This window comes from Lissotriton vulgaris, chromosome 6 (assembly GCF_964263255.1).
Source record: "Lissotriton vulgaris chromosome 6, aLisVul1.2, whole genome shotgun sequence".
Taxonomy (NCBI): Eukaryota; Metazoa; Chordata; class Amphibia; order Caudata; family Salamandridae; genus Lissotriton; species Lissotriton vulgaris.
In genome coordinates, this window is record NC_141694.1 from 1,850,319,488 (window position 1) to 1,850,340,789 (window position 21,302).

The following is a 21,302-nucleotide window of genomic DNA, read 5'->3' on the forward strand; positions in this document are numbered from 1 at the left end:
GTTTTGTTGCTGACTGTTTAAGTACTAAACCTCTGACTACATATATGGAATGGAGAAAATGGAATTGAAGATGGTGGTTTCGTAGTCTATATTTGTGGGCATTGTTCAGTATATTTGTGAGTTGAGTCAGCACTCGAATAACTTTGATCGAGATGCTTTTCTGAGCCAAACCTGAGATAGCAAAATAATGCGCACAATCTGAAATAACTTCAAAGCTGGAAATCAATTGATATTGGTAAGTAACACTTTACATTTTGTTATGCAATGGCTTAACTAGTGGCACGGTTTATTCTCTGAATGGAGCATCTGGTCCCTATCAATTATTTAATAATTGCAGATGACAAGTCCATGTGTGTGCGTACCCAGTCACAATCCAGATTGAACAGATATACCATCTCATTGTGCTTCTGACATTTCCTATCAAACTTTATCAATGCATTTCAGTGTTGAAACTGGTTTCATATGGAGTGATGCTGTTGACGTTTCAGAATTGTAAGACACTAACTGGTCGTCCTGGTTCGTAAAGAGGCTGAGCCTTGCTACAGTTGACCCAAGCCACGAGGGCACTATCTGCAAGCCATACGCTGGATTCATGGCTACTCTGGTTTTCCATTTATTAAATTAGGCCTACCAGTCCCAGTCAGTGGTCTGCTAAAAATAGAGCATGGCAACCTAGAGGTGACGGCCTGGTCAAGGGACTGGGGACAGCTAGGTGTTGGTCTATTCTTTATACAGAAAAGGCCTTTTTCACTGGATGAGGTGGAAACTCCTTTCGGTCACGATGGAAAACTAAACGCCTTGTGTTCTTCACATATCTTGAATTGTTTACAGAGTGCCAGTGACAGAATGCAGATGCTTTTTATTTTGCATGATACTACTCCTGGTGATACATTCTCAGCCTTTCCTCCCCTTGTCTTACTCTAGCTCCTTGGATTTCAGTCTTTCATTTCAAGTCAAAGCAAATACAAGGAGATGATGGACGGAGCACTGAAACTTTTCACTCACCCTAGTCACCGATCTGGGTTGAATCCATCATCGTTCTTTAGCCCACTCTGCCAGTTCAGACTTGGCCATATGCAAATCAGTCTTGACACTGTGCCTCATGGGAACAGACCAGACCGAACTGCTAAGCCATGTCTGCCCTCGGCCAGAAACCAGCATCCTGGGATCCGTTTCTGGCTAATCAGCCCTCATCAACCAGGCTAGCTTGAATCCAGTGGCAAAGTGAGCAAGGCACCCACACCTGGGCATTCCTTGCCAACTTAGTGCAAACAAAGCAAATACATTGAAAGTCCTCGGTGTTACAGTCTCCTCTTGTACATGTGTCAAATTCCCTTATCAGGTTTTAATGTGCATTATAAGCAAATAAACTAGTTAAACAGGAAGAAATATGTTGCTTTTTGTAAATGCATTACCTTTTAAGCTTAAAATGCTGTTAAAAATTTAGATGGTTCTTGTATTGTAATTCGTGGTCAGACGTTTTTGTTTTTGTAATTGCAGTTCATCCGCTTAGCACAGACCCTGAAGTATTACGGCTATCTCAAATTTGACCCTTGCATTACGGATTTCCCTGAGAAGGGTTGTCATGTGATTGTCAGCGCTGGCAACAATGAGCTGAACTTCCAGGTGAAGCTACCGAGCGAGCAGATGAAGGAAGGCAGCTTCAAGGTGACCCGCATGAGGTGCTGGCGAGTGACGTCCTCTGTGAGTTACAGTAAGACCAATGCAGCTTATTGCTGGCTTAATCATGATGGTGGCTATTTACTATCCTGGTTTATATTGCAGGGTGGAAATATGCTTCCTGTATGCATGAGAATCCCATAACCAAGAAATCCATTATCTCAACAGGATGACCAAGAGCACCTAACGACAAATGATATGTTGGTGGCAGGCTGGAAAAATAGGCGTGACCTACTCAGGAAAATGGCGGGTGGAATGGGAATAGGGGTTCTTCCACAACTCAAAATAAAAGGAGCAGTAATGATTAGCTTACACAAATTGGGGAGTGGGCGGGCCGATCATCTTCATATTTAACCTATTTTTTACCCGATTTATTAAAGCCCTCTGCTATTACCCCCCAAACACCAAGAATGTATACTCAGGAATCACTATAACTAATGGTCAACTTGTTGATATGCACTGAACGTTACACTTACTGTTCTGAAAAATGCAAAAATAAAGGTTTAAAAAAATAATTTGATGGTAAACTGATAGAAGAACATAACATGCACTCTATGTGTAACACATTCACAAGCCAGATCATACTCCGGTCTGCAATGGAACCCTCAGGCTTGCAGAAAATATTCCAGTTGCCAACACAACAGCAGGTGGTCTGCTGTAAATCACTCTTATGTTAAACATAATAAAATAAATTGCAATGGTTTCTTGCTATCGAGCACATTTATTTGGCAGAACTCTAGATTTCACCCTGTCTGTCCTCTTCGATCAGCGGTTACTTGCGATTTCAGGTACATAGGTTTAGGGAACCAAATAAACCTTTAGCTTATTCATAGAAGAGCAGTTCCATTGGGTGAATTGATATGTGGCTGACTAGATGCTTCAATATGTTACTCCTGCATCCATCACTTTATCCCTTGCATTTGAGCATATTGTCACTTCGCCACATAATCGAAGTATGAGTATAAAAAAACAACACACAATATGCAGGATCTTCTCTAGGTTGAAATTGCTGAGAGCCAGAGGAGGACACATTAGGGTGAATGCCAGTGGAATCAAGGATGGCATGCTGCGTTTGTGGATCTTTAGAGTCGTTACAGTTTGCGGATGGCATTGACCTGTTGCCGCTGTATCACGGCAGCATAGGTTTTCTCACTCCCTACACGACTGTAAGGAGAAAGAAATAATAGGACAGCACAATAATCATAATGGTTTTTTTTTATTTTAGTGTCTGTAATGTAGCCATAATATGTAGTTAGGAAGCCTCTTCCATGAGGTGTTTCCAGCAGTGGAATTGTTTTCACTAATTGAATCCCTTCAAGATTGGTTGACGTTGTAAGTGGTTGGTTGGGGACGGGGTGTCTTCCCTCTCTGAAAGGCACATCAACAGATTAAGGCCAACCAGGAGACATATAGGCAGATAGGACAGGACGAATGACATTTGGAATTGTGAGTATGAAAACAAAATGCTCTGTAAAGATTGAAAAATCTCACATTTGACAGGACTATATACTGCCACTTCCAAGATGCCCTTCTGGCCCCTCTAACATCTCCACGAAGGCTCCTCTCTTCCTATCCTGTTGTTCCCAGTGTGGCCTCATAAGACGTGTAGGCTTTACTTGCCTGTTTGGTCTTTACCAGGTCCAGCACTTGCCTAAAGCCGTGCCTTGGGGGCTGTAGCCGTGCCTCGGCGGCTGTAGCTGTGCCTCAGGGGCTGTAGCCGTGCCTCGGGGGCTGTAGCCGTGCCTCGTGGGCTGTAGCCGTGCCTCGGGGGCTGTAGCCGTGCCTTGGGGGCTGTAGCCGTGCCTTGGGGGCTGTAGCCGTGCCTTGGGGGCTGTAGCCGTGCCTTGGCGGCTGTAGCTGTGCCTTGGCGGCTGTAGCTGTGCCTCGGGGGCTGTAGCCGTGCCTCGGGGGCCGTAGCCGTGCCTCGGGGGCTGTAGCCGTGCCTCGGGGGCTGTAGCCGTGCCTCGGGGGCTGTAGCCGTGCCTCGGGGGCTAAAGCCGTGCCCTATGGTGATAGCAATAAGTTACTCTGAGTCTTCCTTGCCTTAGCAACCATGTACTTGAATGAGGACGAGTACAGCAGAATCCCAATAGCATTTGAACCCTGTCAGACTCTTTTCCATCTCTGAATTCTCGAAGTCCGCATCCTCTGATGGTGTGATTCTTTCTCAGCCCTTGTCTAGGTGCAGCTCCTCATATTCTCTTTTGTTTGAGGACTGCAGTTTGGCGACAACTATTTATGGCAGGCTTCCATCTTAGTCTCTGGTCCAGGTTTGACTCTTGACCACTGCAATTCTAAATCTTCAGGTTATGATGTTCTCCATTACATGTTGTTCAGTAGTGTCCCACCACTCCAAAGGAAAGTATGCCATGAATGGCATTGTGTGCAGTAAAACCCCGGTTTGGCATGGTTGTGCTGCCAATTTGTCTATAATTTCCTTATCTCTGCTATTCCATTGATGTGTGCCCATCCTTTGCGTGTGAGGTCACAGTCTGTCTATAGCATGATGTGTTTACCGCAACATCACAAAACCAAATGATAGACGGAGTGTTGAAACTTTTCAAACACTCTCCCCCAGTCACAGATCTGGGTTTAATCTATTGTTATTTTGCTTGCCACGTCACCCCAATTTGGACCCAGCAGTATGCAGATCAGCCTTGATTCGGCTCGTCATGGGAACAGTCAAGCCTGAACTGCCAGGCCAGGTCCTCCCTGGACCAGAAACAAGCATCTTGGGAATGGTTTTGGGGTATCACCTCTCATCAGCCAGGCTAGCTTGAATCCAGTGGCTCAGCGAGCAAGGGACCCACGTCAGGGTATATCCATACATAGCAACGTCACACAATAAAATGATTGCTGGATTGTTGAACATTTTCAAACACTCAACTCCCAGTCACAAATGAATGAGTTTACCCCATAGCTTATTAAACGTATTGTAATCCAATCTGTAACATGGAAACTAGTTGATCTGCAAAACTGGCTGCGAAAGTTCGAGCCTTTTCTATAAACATAACTTGGATTACATTTTTTAAAGTTGTTTTTAAAAACAAATGCTGGTCTAGTCCTCAAGTTGCAATGATACCATCTCAGTCAATTAGTGGGTTTTACCTCCATTAGTTTTGGATGCATCTTCTCCTGCAGAGCGGTCCTTGCTCTCACAAGAGTTGTCTCGGATTCCTTTTTAGACAAAACAAAGTTGTTTAAGAAGTCTAGCCAGTGCTTGTTTTTCATTTATGGTCAATCTAGCAACGGTGAAGTCATCTCAACGCTCTGAATCACTTGCTGAATTGTGACCTACATTGAATTCTGCCATCCCATTCTTTGCAAACCAGTTTATTACACACTTTGGAAATGAAAACCTGAAGGAAACTGTCTTGGGGGGGAGTGATGTACTCCATCTTTCACGGCATTGGATAAAGCAATGAAGCAACATATACTGTAAGAGGGAATCATTAAAGTATAAGAGATACCAGCATTGGAGAACCACGGTTACAGGCAAAGGCACTAACTTAAGTAACACCACGACCCATCAAGCTTAGTCAAAAGAAGAGAATGACATGTGGACATGTCTCGCCTTCACGAAGGTTTTCAATCCTAATTATGTTGAGGAAACTGAATCCTTGAGTGCCCTTTAAGCAGCGCTTGCATAGCTGGGAGCCATCTGTATTATTTATTTAGGAGTATTATTTATTTAGGAGTGCGAATGACAAGACCCTAAAGGATCTCTGGGTGCATTATGCAAGAACAGATTAATACTGCATTCAGGCAGTGGGTGAAAGAAGATTTTGACCTGTTTCACTGCATACAAGAAGTTTACAAAGGAACTGTTTAGCTCCTGGACACAAGTGTGAATTAAAGTTGATGGTATGGTGATCCCGTGTTGCAGAAAGCCGATTACGGAGGGTAAGTCTCCAGTTTTCACTGTTTACATTATATGCAACAAAAAAATAACCCAAACCATTTCAGGACAAGACTTTCTATCCCTAAACTTCGTCTTGAGGAGCATCCAAATGAAGCCCACTGATTTATCAATGAGTATTTGTTTGCAAGAACACACAATCGGCTGAAGACGTGCTTTGTTCTTCCAGGTGCCAATGACCAATGGAACAGGGAATAGCAGCCCTGGGAAAACCGAGGTGAAGCTGGAGCTGGCCTTTGAGTACTTGATGAGCAAAGACCGGCTGCAATGGGTGACCATCACCAGCCCTCAGGTATGAGCTGGAGTTCTCTGGCTGGGGTTGTTTCAAAGGCCCTTTTGAAAAGTATGACCATTCGGATTACTTTTGAATTGATACTTATTTAGTGACTCACTGCTGATTTAGGAAAACACTGCCGTACAAGTAATTTTTTAATCAACCTGACAACTGGTTTGTGGTTTGTGTATGAAAAAGAGGCAATCCCACATTCTAGATTTGAAAAACTAAGCTATTCTGTGTGTTTTGTGGAAAAATGTGCAAGCGAGTAATTAGTCCCCTGAAAAGGCTGTCTTCTTTACATTGCTAAGAACCACATATTTCAGCTCTCCACTCACTAAGATAAACTAGAAGCCTCTTTTGCATAAAACAGGTTTCCTAAGTTCTTTGCTACACTAGAGCTACGCACCAACTTTCTTTCCTGTCAATATATCTCGCAACTCAACGGATGTATCTGTAAAGTGTGTGTGGATCCGCGTTGCATTTGTTAGCACTATTAACAAATAACCGATGTTTATAGTCATCACCTCAGTAGTTCTGACTTCATTGACCTTTAGAAAGCTGGGTGACCCACCAGGATCCAAACCACTAACCATGGGGTTAAACACAAATTCCAGAAGTTGATGTGTTAGTCCACTGAGCTATTAGACCTGGCTGTCTCGTCCCGGCATTCTCCGTCCTCCATGTCTCATCACAAAAACCAGCTCAATCGCGACCTCCAAACTGTCAGTGTTTCATCACAGCTGGTGATTTCTGAATTATCCAAAATTAACACATCAGTCTATCTCAGGGGTCTCCAATGGAGCAACCCAGAACAGTACTCAATTCAGAAAGCCTAGTATAGCCTTATTGAAAAAGGTCACTTTGCAAGATGAAAACAAGAATTTCTTTGAGTGTGTAAACCAAAAATAAAACTTGTATATTTGATAGAAAACCGTGTATTTTGAGAACAAAACATGCTGTTTGGAAATAAAACGGTTGAAAATCTAAACCAATTTAAACTACTCTTTGAATTACAGTTCATGTCTAGCTGTGGAGATTTACAGGTTTTATTATTTCCTTTGTTCCAATGGACAGTTAGTGTTGTGGGCCTATTTCATTAGTCATGTGGAGGCATTTTTTAAAGATAGTTTCCTGACATTGCTGTTAGCAACTCCGCTTTATATGTCGGGTGGTTGGTGTTTTACCAGAATATCACATTTTAAATATATAGAAACTAAAATAAAGGCTACAATATCATTAACGTAAGTATAGTTTTATTAACGTTCTTAACCCACACGTTTTTCTTGAAGGTGCATAGGTGTAGATTTTTGAATAGTAAATATATATGTACTTTTACATTTTCCTTCATGATATTGTATTGGTCCATGTTCTGCGTATGATATTTTGTCATCACTGGATACTGTGAAATACATCTGGTGAGCCACTACCAGTAATCCTGCAAGGTGTGTCCACTACTGAGTTTGTGTCTGATTTGGTCCACACTGCAACAAATTGAAAAAGTCAGAAGCTCAGGACAATTTTCGTCTTATCAAAAGTAACTCTTGTTACAGAAAAGGCTGGATACATCTGGCTTAGCTATTCAGGGCCTCACTGCCCCCGATACCAAAAGCTGGCACAACTTGGTATCCTCGTGCAAAATAAACCTGAATTTATCACCTCACGTGTGCTCCAAGTAGAATTTACCTCCCTCTTCTGCTTTTCATACACTTATGCTATGAGCAGTTAGTTTTGAGGTGTGTATTGATTCATTTAACCTAAACCTTTTTATTTCCTCTGAGTCATGAGTTCATGAAGCCTCCCAAACTGTTGCATATGTTTTCATTGTTCTGGATATCTCTATGAAACAACTAGACAGAGAGGTCTTGTCTACTAAAATATCCTTTACTGTTAACCAATCTATCTAGAAGCTCCAGTATTGTAGTGCTTGATGGTTGAGCTCAAGTCCCTCCCGTAGATTCTAGCAGACTTCATTATTTTTGATCCTGTAGAGACACCAAAGACCTTGTTTAACAATGCATAGAAAATAGTACCCACATCAGAGACTTCATTCTTGACCTAATCTCTAAAGATGGAACACTCCAAATAGATGACCATATAGGTGGTCCAACTCCAAATGTCATTCTGTCTGCTATATCATCCCATACTGGGCCAATCTGGTACACTCAAATCTATGTATTGGTGGGCTCCCCCGTTGCAATACTAAGTACCTCCTTTAATAAAACATTGTTGATTCTAATGGCCTCCACTATTATCGACCCACAGCTGGTCTGCCTTTTCTTGCCTTAGTTACTGACAGTTGAGTAACATCCCAACTGAAGGGATGTTTCTAAAAATAATCTGCTAGGTGATTAGTAGTCTGGATTTATGCTAGACTTTAGTACCAAGGCAGGCTAAACTTAGGATCATGGCTGATGGTTACCACATCATGGTCAAAAGAGAATATTGCATTTTGGCCCTTCGTACTGCGACCTTGGCATGTGAGATGGTAGGCCGTGGAGATAGTCTAGACAGGGCAGAGAATTGCCTGGGCATGAAGTGGCAGGTACTCAACTATTTGTTCAGCGGGACTTGGCTATTAAGTCAGATATATCAGATATATCCCACCATCTAGTTGTTGAGTCTCAAAGAGGCTCCTTATTTTTGTTAAAGCTATTTTTTGGGGTATTGGAAGGGGGTGCTTCAGAAAGCAGATCTGAACGGTAGGGTACCCCTTGTTGTGTGGGTATGTCTTTTGCAGTTTATTCACTGGGAATAGAGAGGGCAGTCATGCTGTCAAAGACTGTTCGGCACAAAGAAGCTTGAACTCCACCAGGAGTATCCAGCAATAAGAACAATGGTGGCATTTTTTTAATTACTTGAACAAATGCTCCCAACAAGTGAGTATTAATAACTCATCCTTTAAAAAAAATAATAATAATAATAAATAACTACCCTGTGGCGTCTCCCAATGCTCCATCGGTGCCCCCAGGTTATTCATTATTTGCATGGAGCTATTTGGTGAACTGCTTTGGGTGTAGCCCAATATACAGACAACACAAAGTTGTAATGAAATTTACCTTCAGAGTTTAATGCCTTTTCAGTTTCGCTGGGAGGGGAATCCATACATGTGGGTCATTCCGACAACTCAAACTAAACTCACAGAATCTAGAATTCCTGATTTATCCCTTTAGTGACCAATAAGCTTCCAAGTCAACTCTGATCAACTAGTATCATGGCATTATACATTGCTGCCACCGTGCCTGATAACACCGTATCCCTTTGCTTTCTGGTGAAGACATTACAACTTCAACTCCTTCTCAAATTATTACTGAAGAATTTTGATAGCAGTTTAAGTTGCTGAGAGTATCAGAAACCTCTGACTGTCAACATAAATGTTTGCCTTAGTTCTAAGTTCTGGTCCTGACTATGGCAATGCCCTTATCATCTTCATTTAAAAGATTTTGCAAACCCCCCTCAAGTCACTCAATGCAGTCGCATGCCTGGTCTGTGGCACATAACGCTTTGGTCACCTCACCTCTGCCTCCTACAATCACACCCTGATAACACTAGATGGATCTCTAAAACGGCTTGCCTTATCTGCAGAATCGCCCACAGCCACCTTACTCCATACATGGATGGAAAATTCACCATATCTGGGAGATAGTGGAATCTGAACATTTAGAAAAAGATCATGAGAAATACATTACCCTCTTTTCTTCTCTGCCATGATTATATTTTCCATTCTTTTGCTATACCTCTCTGTATGACAGTATGGATACCAGAAAAGTGATATATGCCTCTATTCTCCTTGTTCTCCCTCCTCAGTGTGGGTAGTGCTTCATAAAGTTATCTGGTGGCCACATGGCCAGATGCTCTCTGTACAAATGTCGAGTATATAAATGTCCAATAATTATCCTCCTTATAAGCAATATTATATATTCTTCTTGTATGTATCAATGCAATATATAATTTTCTTGCTGTATTTTATTTTTGCTAGTTTTTCTTCACTGTTCAGCTATGCGACACCTTTTTTGGGGGGCTGGTGGGGGGCTGAAAATGCTAAATTAAACCTTAAATCTGTTGCATCAAGCTCCACCTGTATGTTTCACTGTCACCTTATGAGCCTGGCTTGTAAGAAGCTAAGTGCATGTAGAACTACACTTTTCAGATTTGTCGGTTGGGAATTGAGTGCTGGAAACCAATGAAGTATAGAAACTGATATTTAATAACTTCTTTTTTTTCTGAGCAAGTCCTTATGCCCTTTGTCTTTGAGGAGTAATTTGATTCTTTGATGATGTGAGTTAAAAGCGAAGTGAGGGTAGGTATTAGCATGGTTGAGGTGTGTATCAGCTTAAAATGGGCTTAAACGTGAGGTTTTATAGAGAGCTTGAAGTCTTCTTTGCTTCATATTCTACAGTTAAGGCGTTTATGAGGCGTTTATGAGGTTTTTAATAGTAATATTATATTTGTGCATTACTACTGCCTTAAAAAATGTTTACATATTCAGGCTGCTTTCTTGGTTGTAATGACATCTGTAAACTTTGAGATTGAGCAGAAGTTCTTGTTTCTATTCTTCGCAACCAGCGCCTTTCCATCTTGGAAGGGCTGCTCCACAATCTAGGTGTCCTTGGGCCCTTCCAATTTTGGGAATCTCAAAAGTGTAAGCACTTGCCCTAGGTGATGTATTTATATTGGACACGCTTTGTTGGTTTTTTTCTCGTATGTTTGCCCCCTGTCTTGTAGCATAGAATGGGGGCCAATTCATGAATGCATCTTTCATTGCTCAGCTGCCTCTAAAGTATGCGCCTGCCATGACAAACTGGGGCGGGAATAGCGGTGTCTACAAAGGAGAGCCTCTAATTGAGGAGACTCTGGGATGTGAAAGGGGGGACACATTGTAGAGTAGTGGAAGGGGAGAAATCTGAAGGAAATAGGCTCTTGTACAAGGTAGTGAGATAGTGTGTGGCAGCACTTAGAGAGTTCTTTAGAATATGTGGGTGCTTGCAGGGTGTGTAGTAGCAAAGAAGGTGATAGTTTAGAATGTGTATGAGCTTGCAAGTGGAGCATGGTCCTGGAATAAGTGTGTGTCTCAGATGATGTAGGTGTTACACCCTGCCTCTCATGAATCATTCTCCTTTAACTACAAACTAATCTTTTCTCTAGGCCATCATGATGAGCATCTGCTTGCAGTCCATGGTGGACGAGCTGATGGTAAAGAAATCAGGAGGCAGTATTAAAAAGGTAAGTGGCTATAGATTTCTGCTCTTAAAATATGTATTAAGGGTTCTCAGGCCCTCCGCTTACCTGCCCTCGACCATGCCCAGTATTCTTGCTCCGGAATCTTGCTCGCTTAATTCAGTGATATCAGGGCTTTTCTGTGGTGTTAGGAAAATGGTAGTTTGGGACTTGGTGGTTGCTGTCCAGTTTGCTATGTGGCTACTAAGACTGTTAACTGGTGCCTCAAGGACTCCGATGTTGGAGCACAAAGTTATTCCATTTGGGCACAGGACTCTCCAGGGACTGTGAAGTCGAGCAGTCGAGGCTTACCTTAGTAGTCGGTAGAGGTTAGACACTCACAACAAGAACACAGTTTTCTGATGGGCACTTCTAGCTGCAGACTTCTCACCTTTTGAATATTCTTCAATCATCGGACTAGATACAGAAACTTTTCCATTGTACCTCTGTGTTGGAAGTTGGCGCCCTGCGAGTCCGCACTGTTGGCCGTTCTGCTCCAGAAGTGAAGTGTGGAGCCTGCATAGGCGCCACACCCCCACGGTGGATGAACCCGAAGGCCATTAGGAACGGGAGGTGAAACTTTGTTGCCAAGCACAAGATGACATCGCGCCAGGCCAAAGCCTGTTCCAGGTCCTACTCCCTTTCCTGGAGTTGAGAGCGCCGCTCTAGAGGTCGCTCTTCATCTTGCTTCAAATCCTCAAGTAAATGCAAAAAGCATAGGGAGCAGAAGCAGAGTTCCACTTCGTGCCATTCTCTCTTGCCTGAAAAGCAGGTTGGCAGCACCAACAGTCCCGTTCCCGAAGATGACCAACCTTGGAGCCGATTCTGCACATGATTCCTGCACAACCAGAGTTTTCGGGGATTTCAGCCACGCTGTGCCAGATTGAAGAGTTTCGTTCAGCTATGCCTCAGATCTTGACAAACTCCCTCTGACAAAGCCAAGAGGGCTTCCACCTGGATTACCACCAGCAGGTTCGTCTTCGGCACCAGCTGGACCCTTTTAGTCGCTTCTGCCCTCTGTTCCTGTACGAATACCACCCCTAGCTCCTATACCCACTCTGAGCCTGGGTATGTCAGTTCCGTCATTGCCTCCCAGAGAGGTGGCCCCGATTGTCTCCGACAGGGGTCCGACTTCAGCTGACATCACAACCAGATCTAAAGGAGGTTCCTGCCCTCGCCTTACCACAAGCCAGGCAACATTCTTTACACTCTTTTTAGAACGGACTCTGATCATGATTATGACTAGGTGATGAGTTCGCTCAGCCCTATATTGATGGCAGTTGGTATGAGGACTTGCAAGACGCTAGTGGGGAGGATGCTTCCCCTGAGCAGCCCTTTTTTCTCCTTTTGGCCTGCCACAGAAGTATCTGCTTCCCACGTCATGATCATTGGTAGGGCTTTCACTAGCTGAACCAACCCCAACAATTTCCCTACCACTCCCCTTGATAGGGAATCAAAGAAAGTTGAGACTTTCGGAAAACGGTTATTTTCCACAGCCAGTTTGGTCCTGTAGCCAATTAACACCTCATGTTTGCTTGGCCGCTATACTCATTCCCTTTGGGGCTTAGTTGGGCAAGTTCTCCCTGGTATTCCTGAAGCCCTTCGCCCTGTTCTCACAGGCCATTCAGGACGGTTGTAATGAGGCCAAGTTCAAAATTCACTGTGGCTTGGACACAACCGACTCCGTTGGATGGGCTGTTGGCAACAGTGTTGCAATTCGCGAACATGCTTGGCTTCTATCAACTGGTTTCTCGGACGACATCCAGTCCTCCCGGAGTGACATTCCATTAGATGTAACTTCCATGTTTGGGACAAAGCTGATTCTGCCCTTGAATACTTCAAGAGAGTAGAGCTACTGCTAGTTCTGTAGGCCTATCTACCCAGCAACAATGCCAGCGTTCTTTCGTGGCTTCAGATGAGGCCTGTCCTTTCCCAGCAGGGAACCCAGCAGTTTTGCAGGAGATTCGCCAGGGTTAGCGTGGTGCTCAGTCCACATCCCCACCTGCCAAAAACCTATTTAGTTTACCCTTATAGGGTCACTCTCACAATACCAATTCTATCCGGGTTGGCAAGTGATCATGTCGGAGAGGTGAGTCCTGCAGATCGTCCTCAGAGGTGATGCCTTACTCTAAGCCCCACCATACCTCCCACCATCACCCCAATGACTGACTGAGGCCCACCTCTCCATTTTACAGCAGGAAGTGCAAGCCCTTTTGGCAAATGGGCTGTCGGGAGGGTGCCAGCACCAGAAGTAGGGCGTGGTTGTTATTCCTGCTACTTTCTGGTGCCAAGGAGGACAGAGGTTTGCTCTTGACCCTGGAGACTGGATGTTGGTGTTGGGCCTGCAGGTGGTCTTTTTCTGTATTCCTGTCCTGCCAGCTAATCAGCACTTTCTGTGGTTCGAGGAGGGAGAGGAGCAGTTTGATGTGCACCCCTTTGGTTTCACCTGCGCCCCCAGGGTGTTCCTGAAAGTGATAATGGTGTTGGCAGCACACCTTCAGGGATATGCGGTTCCACCCTCCCCTACCTCCATGACTGGCTGTTGAAAGCCGGCTCACCCCTGGCAGTAATCAACCACCTCCAGACAACAGTGAACCTCCTGTCATCTCTGGGGTTCACAGTCAACATGCCAAATTCACACCTGTCTTCTTCTCACACACTTGTCTTTATCGGAACCATTCTGGACACTGTCCAGCTTTGTGCCTCAGTGTTTACTGATGAGTTGCTTGTGAGAGTTCACAGACTCCGTGCCAGGAGGCCATGTGCTGCGGGAAATGGCTGGACCACCAAAGGTATCTTCCTGGTGGCGAACTACCTGGTGGGCTCATTGAAAGAACTCTGCCGTTGGTGCCTAGTGGATCACAAGTAGAAGTTATACCTGAATGTGGAGAACCTTTGCTCGATCTATTCGCCACCTCCCAGAATGGGCAGTGTCTGCGCTTCTGTAGAGAGTCGTTGTCTTTGGTCTTGATGACAGCGGATAGACATTCAAATGAGTCGTACTCGAAGGGGGAGGTTTTTGTGATGCTCCAGCTGTCCTTGTGGATGATGGCGACCCCACCTCCTCGTTGTTCTATCCTGTCTTTGGAGATGAGGGAGAAACCAGGTGGAACCAGCATGTCTAGGCAGGTAGGAGATGTCTTATTTAGCCAGGTCTCAGTGAGGAACGCAACGTCAATGTCATGTGTGAGGATAGCTTCGGCTAAGTCTGTTGCGTGTAGTGAGGCCGATCTGCAATTGATTAGGAGGCAGTTGGTGATTTTCTCCTGATTGCTGGTGGTTTTGTCTTTAGCCTCTCTAGGTATAGAGGTGAGGACTGGCAATCTCTGTCGTTTGAGAGTGGGTGGATCTTTCCGGTGACCCGTAATTACTTGATTTTAGATTTAGGTGAATCTGAAATGGGAGAGTCGTTTCTAGCCGCTAGTAGGGTTGCTTCCCTGTCTGACATGGGAGCCTCTGATCTAAGCGGCCTGGAGGTCAGGTGTTTTGAGCCCGTTAGGGTGGAAGAAGAGATTGAGGTCAAGGGCCTGGTGCATGGGGCTCTGGTTGATTCGGATTTTTTGGGACCGGAACCCAGGCCCTTGGGATAGGGATCAATCGGCTGGGCACTGAGGGCTTCTGTGGGCCCCTGGGTGATGTTCGCGTTGGCGAGGAGGGGGGTTCGGAGAGGGGGTTTGTGGGGATTACAGGCTATACCGAAGTTAAAGAGGATTTCTATTAAGCCTTGGGTGATAGTGTCGACCTGGTTTTCAAGGGCTGTGAGCCGCTTTGTTATGGAATCAAGGGAGGGGTTGTGGGCATCTGGAGTGGGGCAGAGCGTGTTAAGGTTCGAGAGGATGGGTTGGGACATAGGGATTAGGGTAGAGGGCCGGGGAGGGGTGGGGAGAGGGCTAGGAGGAGGTTTAGACATGGGAGAGATAGGGAGAGGGACAGGAGGAGGATTAGACAGGGGAGGTTTGAGAGTTGGGGAGAGACTCGAGGGGAGGCTCGTTGGCTGGGGACTGCCTGTTGGCAGGGAGGTGATTGTCGTAGGTGGTGGTCGGTGGCTGTGACTAGTAGGGGAGGCGAGGTGGTTGGGGGGAGGGTTAGGGGGTGAGAATTGCGTTTCCTGTTGGTGGAGGATGGCTGGGCGTGGGGGATGAGATATGGCGGGGAGAGGGGGAGCCTGGCGGGCTGGCATACCTCTTTGTTTAAATCACCAGCTGTGATGTGATTTTTGAAAGGGGTACAACACGTTTCTCTCGTTTTCAATTTGCGGTACCCGGATGGCACCTCAATCTTCTCCTTACTTATTTAAAGTGTACTCCAATCAAGCTGCTCCATAGCTGTTTTTTGTGGCTTCTCACCATTAAGACTGCATTTCTGATTGCCGTCTCCTATGCATGGCGTATGAGTGAGCTCCTGGCTCTGTATATTTAACCACCATACACCACCTTCTTCCCCAATAAACTGGTTCTGTGAACTAGAGCCTTCTTACTGCCAAAAGTTGTGACACTGTTCCACGTCGGTCAATCATTCACCCTGCTGGCATTCTGTGCTCCACCTCACCACTCTAAGGAGGAGAGACTCCATAGCTTGGACCCCAAAAGAGCACTCTGTTTTCTACATCAATCGTACCAAAGACCACCTGGTGGACGATAAGCTCTTTGTGGGGGTTGCCGGTGCAAAAAAGGACAGGGCAGTACAGAAGTGTACCATCTTGTGCTGGATCATTCTCTGAATTAAGATCTGCTACGAATTGGCAAAGAAGCAGACTCCAGATGACTGTGCGCCCATTTCACCAGGGCCAAAGCTGCTACCACTGCATTAACACAGATTCCCTGCCGTAGATCTGCCAGGGAGCTTACTTTTGTGTCCCTCCATACATTCACAGAGCACTATCACCTGAACAGCCAAGGCTGCTGAGAAGGGCACTTTGCTTGCTTGGTTTTGCAGGACTTTCTGTTTGTCTGTTCACAGCCCACCTCCCATAGGTACTGCTTTGGTATCTATTTAAAAGGTGACTCTGCAGCTAGAATTCTCTATTAGAAAAACAAGGTACTTACCTTCGATAACACTCTTTCTGGTAGATTCTTCACCGATCCTCCCTGTTCTGTTTTTGGACTCTGTCCATTAATAATATCCCAGATCTAGGAATCTGCAAACTGACATCTGGCGCAGGTGGTGCCTATATAAGCTAGCCCCACATGTCACTTGCGGAGCAGAATGGCGTCAGTGCGGAGCTGCACGGCATCAGGTACAGAGGTACTATGGAAAGGTTTCTGGAGCCAGGCTGACGCTTAGAGAATGTTCAAGGGGCGCGGGATCTGCAGCTAGATGGTGTCTCTACCAGAAAGAGTGTTACAGAAGATAACTAACTGGCCTGATAACATTAATTAGTAACCCAAGGAATTGCATTGGTGATTTGGGTTAGTGTGAACTCAGGCTCCTGTTTGAATTTTTTTCAATAAAGATAAAGACCCCACTCACTTCTTTACCTTTCAGATATAGTAGATTGCATAGAATGTGTCACACACCAGAAAGGATTCAAAGATTATTACTCCCTCTAGGTACCCACATTATGGGTTAAAAGTGCCCTCACCTACTAATAGTGGCATGCTTCATCATAGGGCTGCTACTACACCCCCTGTTCTAGCAACACCAGGGGTGGGGCAATGATTTGTTTTCAATTTAAAAACCGTTCCAAGGATCCACAGTTCAATGTCTAGTTAAAACTGCTTTAGGAGTATCCATTCTAATTTATTCAGAGTCTCCTAGATAAGGTTAAAAACATGAGATGGTCTCAGGGTTACAACACCCTACCATCTCTCCAAACTGTCTTTCAGTGTGTTTCAGCCAATCCTCAATCGCCACTTGGGGTTGGTGGCCTTCTTCAGGACTAAGATCCCTACAATCACTGTCAGTCAGTCAATTCTACTTTGTTAGTGAACTGTGATATGATAAAATCATGCAGGTACCTTAATTGTCACCTGTGTTCCTGAGACCAGGATCTTTCTGTTAAACAAATAGACAACATTGCCAATCACATCCATTGAGAGGGTGAATGCATGCACTTTCCACATTCAAAACATACCAATTGTGATCTGATACTCTTAAAATTGATTGTGCCATCTACAGTTAATTCCACTTGCAAACACACTGCTAAATCGCCAGGCACCACGCAACAAAGCTATGATTACATAGATGGAGTTTAAGGTCAGTATTAAAGTCAAGTTTGGTTTATTGCATAGAATTTGTAACTTATTTATGTGGTCAGTTTTTTTTAACGTTGGTGAGAGTTGGAAGATGAGTGAGGCTTCACTTCGAAATGTGTGGGGATTAGTTCGTCCAACTTGGCATTGAACATGATCTCAGGATTGTGGAAGGAGCAAACATTGTATCAGTCAGCTGCAAATATTTGAAGAGGTGTATATGTCGTATTTTCACTTTATCAAATATTTTGGAAAGATGTCCGGTTAGATTTTTATAACTGATACATGGTATGCTTAAGGGAATTCTAATTATGAAATAGGACGTTGTTAAGAAAGATGAATATACGCATTCTCAGGCTATTGGTGGTGTCTTGGTGGAATGTTGATCAGGCAGTGGTGCATGTGGCTTCTATAAAATGCATTTTGGAAGTTTGGTCGGTGGGTTAAAAGAGGTGGTGAGTTAATGAAGGTGATGGGGGTCACAGTTGCTACAAGGAATGTCATGCAAATGTTCGGTTTTCATGTAAAATAGATTCTCTTCCAGGGGATCCTCATCAATAGTCATAAGCTCAGAAATATTCCCGCCCATGTGCGGGACCCCGGAAAACGTATATCATATATATGTAGCTCTACATATATGTATACTTACATATATAAACACCCACAATGCAGTCCTCTCTGGAAAAGCTGAGCAATGCTGCAATAGAGTTCTTTATTTAACAACAAGGGGTGGTGATGGACAGAGTTTCTGAATTAAGCAGAATACTCTCACCCAGTGAAGAGATCAGGGCTAGATCCAACACCGTTTTTTAGCTCACTGCACCATCCCAGCTCAGAACCTGGCTATATGCAAATTAGTCTGTTCCTGTCCCAGTGCATGATGGGAACTGGGCAAACCAAACTACCAAGCCAATTCTTACACTGGGAAGAAAACAAGCTTCTGGGGACCGGTTTCTGGCATTTCAGCCGTCGTCGGCCCGGCTTGCTTGAATCCTGATGGTGCAATGAGCAAGGGACTCACATCTGAGTATACCCTTCCACGCTTATGGTGGACAAAATATTTAACAACAAGGGGTGGTGATGGACAGAGTTTCTGAATTAAGCAGAATACTCTCACCCAGTCAAGAGATCAGGGCTAGATCCAACACCAATGCCTAGACGTTGCATGACGTAACGCCGAACGCTTGGAGCCTCTAGATCTTGCCCTTGAGGAAGAGCGCGCTTTAGATCTCCCTGAAGACCTTTCCGACGGAGAAAACGTCCTCAAAGTAGAACGATCCCTCGACGCCGACCGACGCCGGTCGCAGATGGTCCTGCGATGGTGGAACTTGACTCTACGTCGACAATCGCCTGGTTGACATCAACGGAGTTCTGCACTTCGACGTCGCTCGCCAGTGACTCTGCAACGACTGAGCATGTCTTGAGGTTGAACGCCTCAACGGCGACGACGAAGACCTATCTCTCGACGTTGTGCGAGCCCGGACCAATGGAGATCGCTGCCTCGCCGCCTATCGGACAACGGCAGAGGTCTCGACGTACCTGTGATTCTCGACGACGACTGGTCTTCTCTCGCCGGCGAGCCCGTCGCTGATGGCCTTTTTGTTGTCGTTTTCGACGCTGAAGAAGGGATTCGGAGCGCCGAACCGGACGCCGATGGAGAGCACACAGGAATCTTACTTGTGGAAGCTCTCTCTTTCTTCCTCAGCGGTGATCTGCCTCTGGAAGATGATCATCTTCTCACTGCAAGGCCATAGAGGCAAAACCTCTCCCTCTCCTTTAAAGTTCTTTTGGACAGGAGCTGGCAATGCTGGCAGGTGTGAGGATCATGATCTGAAGGCAAACATAAAATACAGACTGAATGAGAGTCTGTTTTTGCCTTCTTTTTGCCACAGGAGGGGCAAGCATCAAAAAGGGAAGGCATTTCTGAGTGGAAATCAATGCCAAAACCCTTCAAAAACAGCTGAAAAAGACTTCAGCACAGAAACAATGTCGAAGTAAAGAGGTTTTACTTCAAAAAGTGAAGTCATTCTGACAAAAATCAGAAAGAAGTAGAGCTGTAGAGACCAGGGTACTGTCAGAAGGAGCCGGAAAGAACTGACCTGTCACCCCTGAGGCATGATGGGAGCTAGGGGTCATGGCAGTGCCAGTTTTTAGGTTGAGCAGACCTACCCTCAATGCTTGAGCATTGACGGTGTCTGCTTCAGACCTATTGAGGCCCGTATTTAGGAAATATGATATATGTTTTCCGGGGTCCCGCACATGGGCTGGAATATTCATGTGCTATTGACTTTGATGAGGATACCCCTGGAAGAGAACTAGGATTACTGGTAACTAACTTGCATAATTCTCATAGTTCATGGGCGTTTTCCTTGGCTCCCTAAGGAGTCTTTGAGAGAACAGGTCATGGGAGCGATCAGTAAAGGCTGAAAACCATTGTAGGAATATCATTTGGTTGCAGAACAGGTCATGGGAGCGATCAGTAAAGGCTGAAAACATTTGTAGGAATATCATTTGGTTGCAGAGTTTAAAGCATGTGACTTTTGTCTTGTGTGTGTTTTATGCAAGGTTGAGTCTGCTAGAGGACGACATAGAAATGTAACCGAAAGAACTAAGTTAGGCTGCCAACGGGCTATTGGATTTTCTTCAAATTCTTCTCCGCTAATCCATAGTGGGAGGTTGGATCCTACAAGGTGGTTGTGAACTGGGGACTACAGAGGAAGGGAGTCACAATCTTTCTTGATATTATTGTTCTTGGCCTGATAAGAGTCTGCATGTTTGTAGGCTTTGCTACGCCACCTTGCAGCATTCAGTACTTGAGCTTAATGCTGACCACTCCTTATGACTGTAGAAAGACTCCATTGTTGCTACTGGACCTCTGAGAGGCACAAGGTGCTCTAGTTCTAAGTGTTTCACTGTGATTTGCAGCAGTGACTCCTGTCTCTTCTGTTCTATGCTTCTACAAATGCAATACTATCATAGAGATTGTGCTTCGTGTACCTTCATGCCCCTTCAATATCAACAAAATAATTGGGACGGTTGATGGGGCATGAAGGACTGACATTTTTTCTGGGATCAAAGGGATGCGATTGAGTCGAATGTACAGTATTTGGAAAGTTGAAAAGTGAAAGCGCGAGCAGCCGGTGACCATGTTGGCTTTCAGCATTTACGTTGTCAGTTCACAAACCTGTTTAATTCTTTGAATCTCAGCCTATTTGATTTCATGTCATATTTCAGATGTTAAGAAAACGCCCGAACGGTTCTTTACGCCGATCGGACAGCCAGCAAGCTGTGAAATCACCACCTCTCTTGGTAAGGAATGGTTCTTCTGCGATCTGTTGCATCTTTAACGTGTAGGCATTGATTAACCACTGGTATCCCTTCTCTTCCAGGACTCTCCAGATGGTACTAGAGAACCTATTGTCAAACTGTCGGTAAGTCATAGAGCTCTGTTTTTTATAATTCTCAGTCTAGCAGTACCACCTATCCCTTTCCTTGTACTCTTCTAACTTCTTTGTTCCGTTACCTTTGACTTACAGATCCTCCACCTCTCTTCTAACCTTGTATTTCTGTTTCAACCTTCCATTGCCCTGTGTATTTCCCACAGTTATCACTTAAAGTTCCTATAGTCATTCCATACTCCCTTCTCTTTGGCTTAAGCAGGCAGCATTCTGTTCTTATGGCCGTCCTTGCCATCATCCACCCACTTCCTTTTTTACTCGTCACCTTGTACTAAGATGTGCTGACCTATAAAGCAAACATTGATGGTTTGCCAGTCCCTTTCCTTTTTAAAACAGTAACTTCTTTGAAGCTGCTAGTCTCTTTCCTATGGTGGTTTTGCTTTCAGAAGATAGGAAAGCTCCACCACCCTTTCCGTAATTGATTATGATCTGCGTCACAGAGCCTCAGTTGTTGAGGACAGACCCACCAGATAAAGAATACTGAACTAATAAAGCACTGGCTTTTCTTGGAAAGGAAGTTTCACAGTAATTTGCATTATTATTATTGCTTTGGATTCAATTAT

General features: G+C 44.7%; 1 protein-coding gene across 2 annotated transcripts in view; it reads left to right on the plus strand.

The window, feature by feature from the left end:
- SNX17 (sorting nexin 17) overlaps window positions 1-21,302 on the plus strand; it is a 214,892-nt gene that overhangs the window by 172,952 nt on the left and 20,638 nt on the right. For both annotated transcript variants that reach the window (XM_086928164.1, XM_086928165.1), the window contains exons 10-14: window positions 1,501-1,704; window positions 5,769-5,891; window positions 11,019-11,096; window positions 20,516-20,590; window positions 20,671-20,712. In XM_086928164.1, the coding sequence (XP_086784290.1) occupies window positions 1,501-1,704; window positions 5,769-5,891; window positions 11,019-11,096; window positions 20,516-20,590; window positions 20,671-20,712 (522 nt within the window). The remainder of the gene's footprint in view (window positions 1-1,500; window positions 1,705-5,768; window positions 5,892-11,018; window positions 11,097-20,515; window positions 20,591-20,670; window positions 20,713-21,302) is intronic.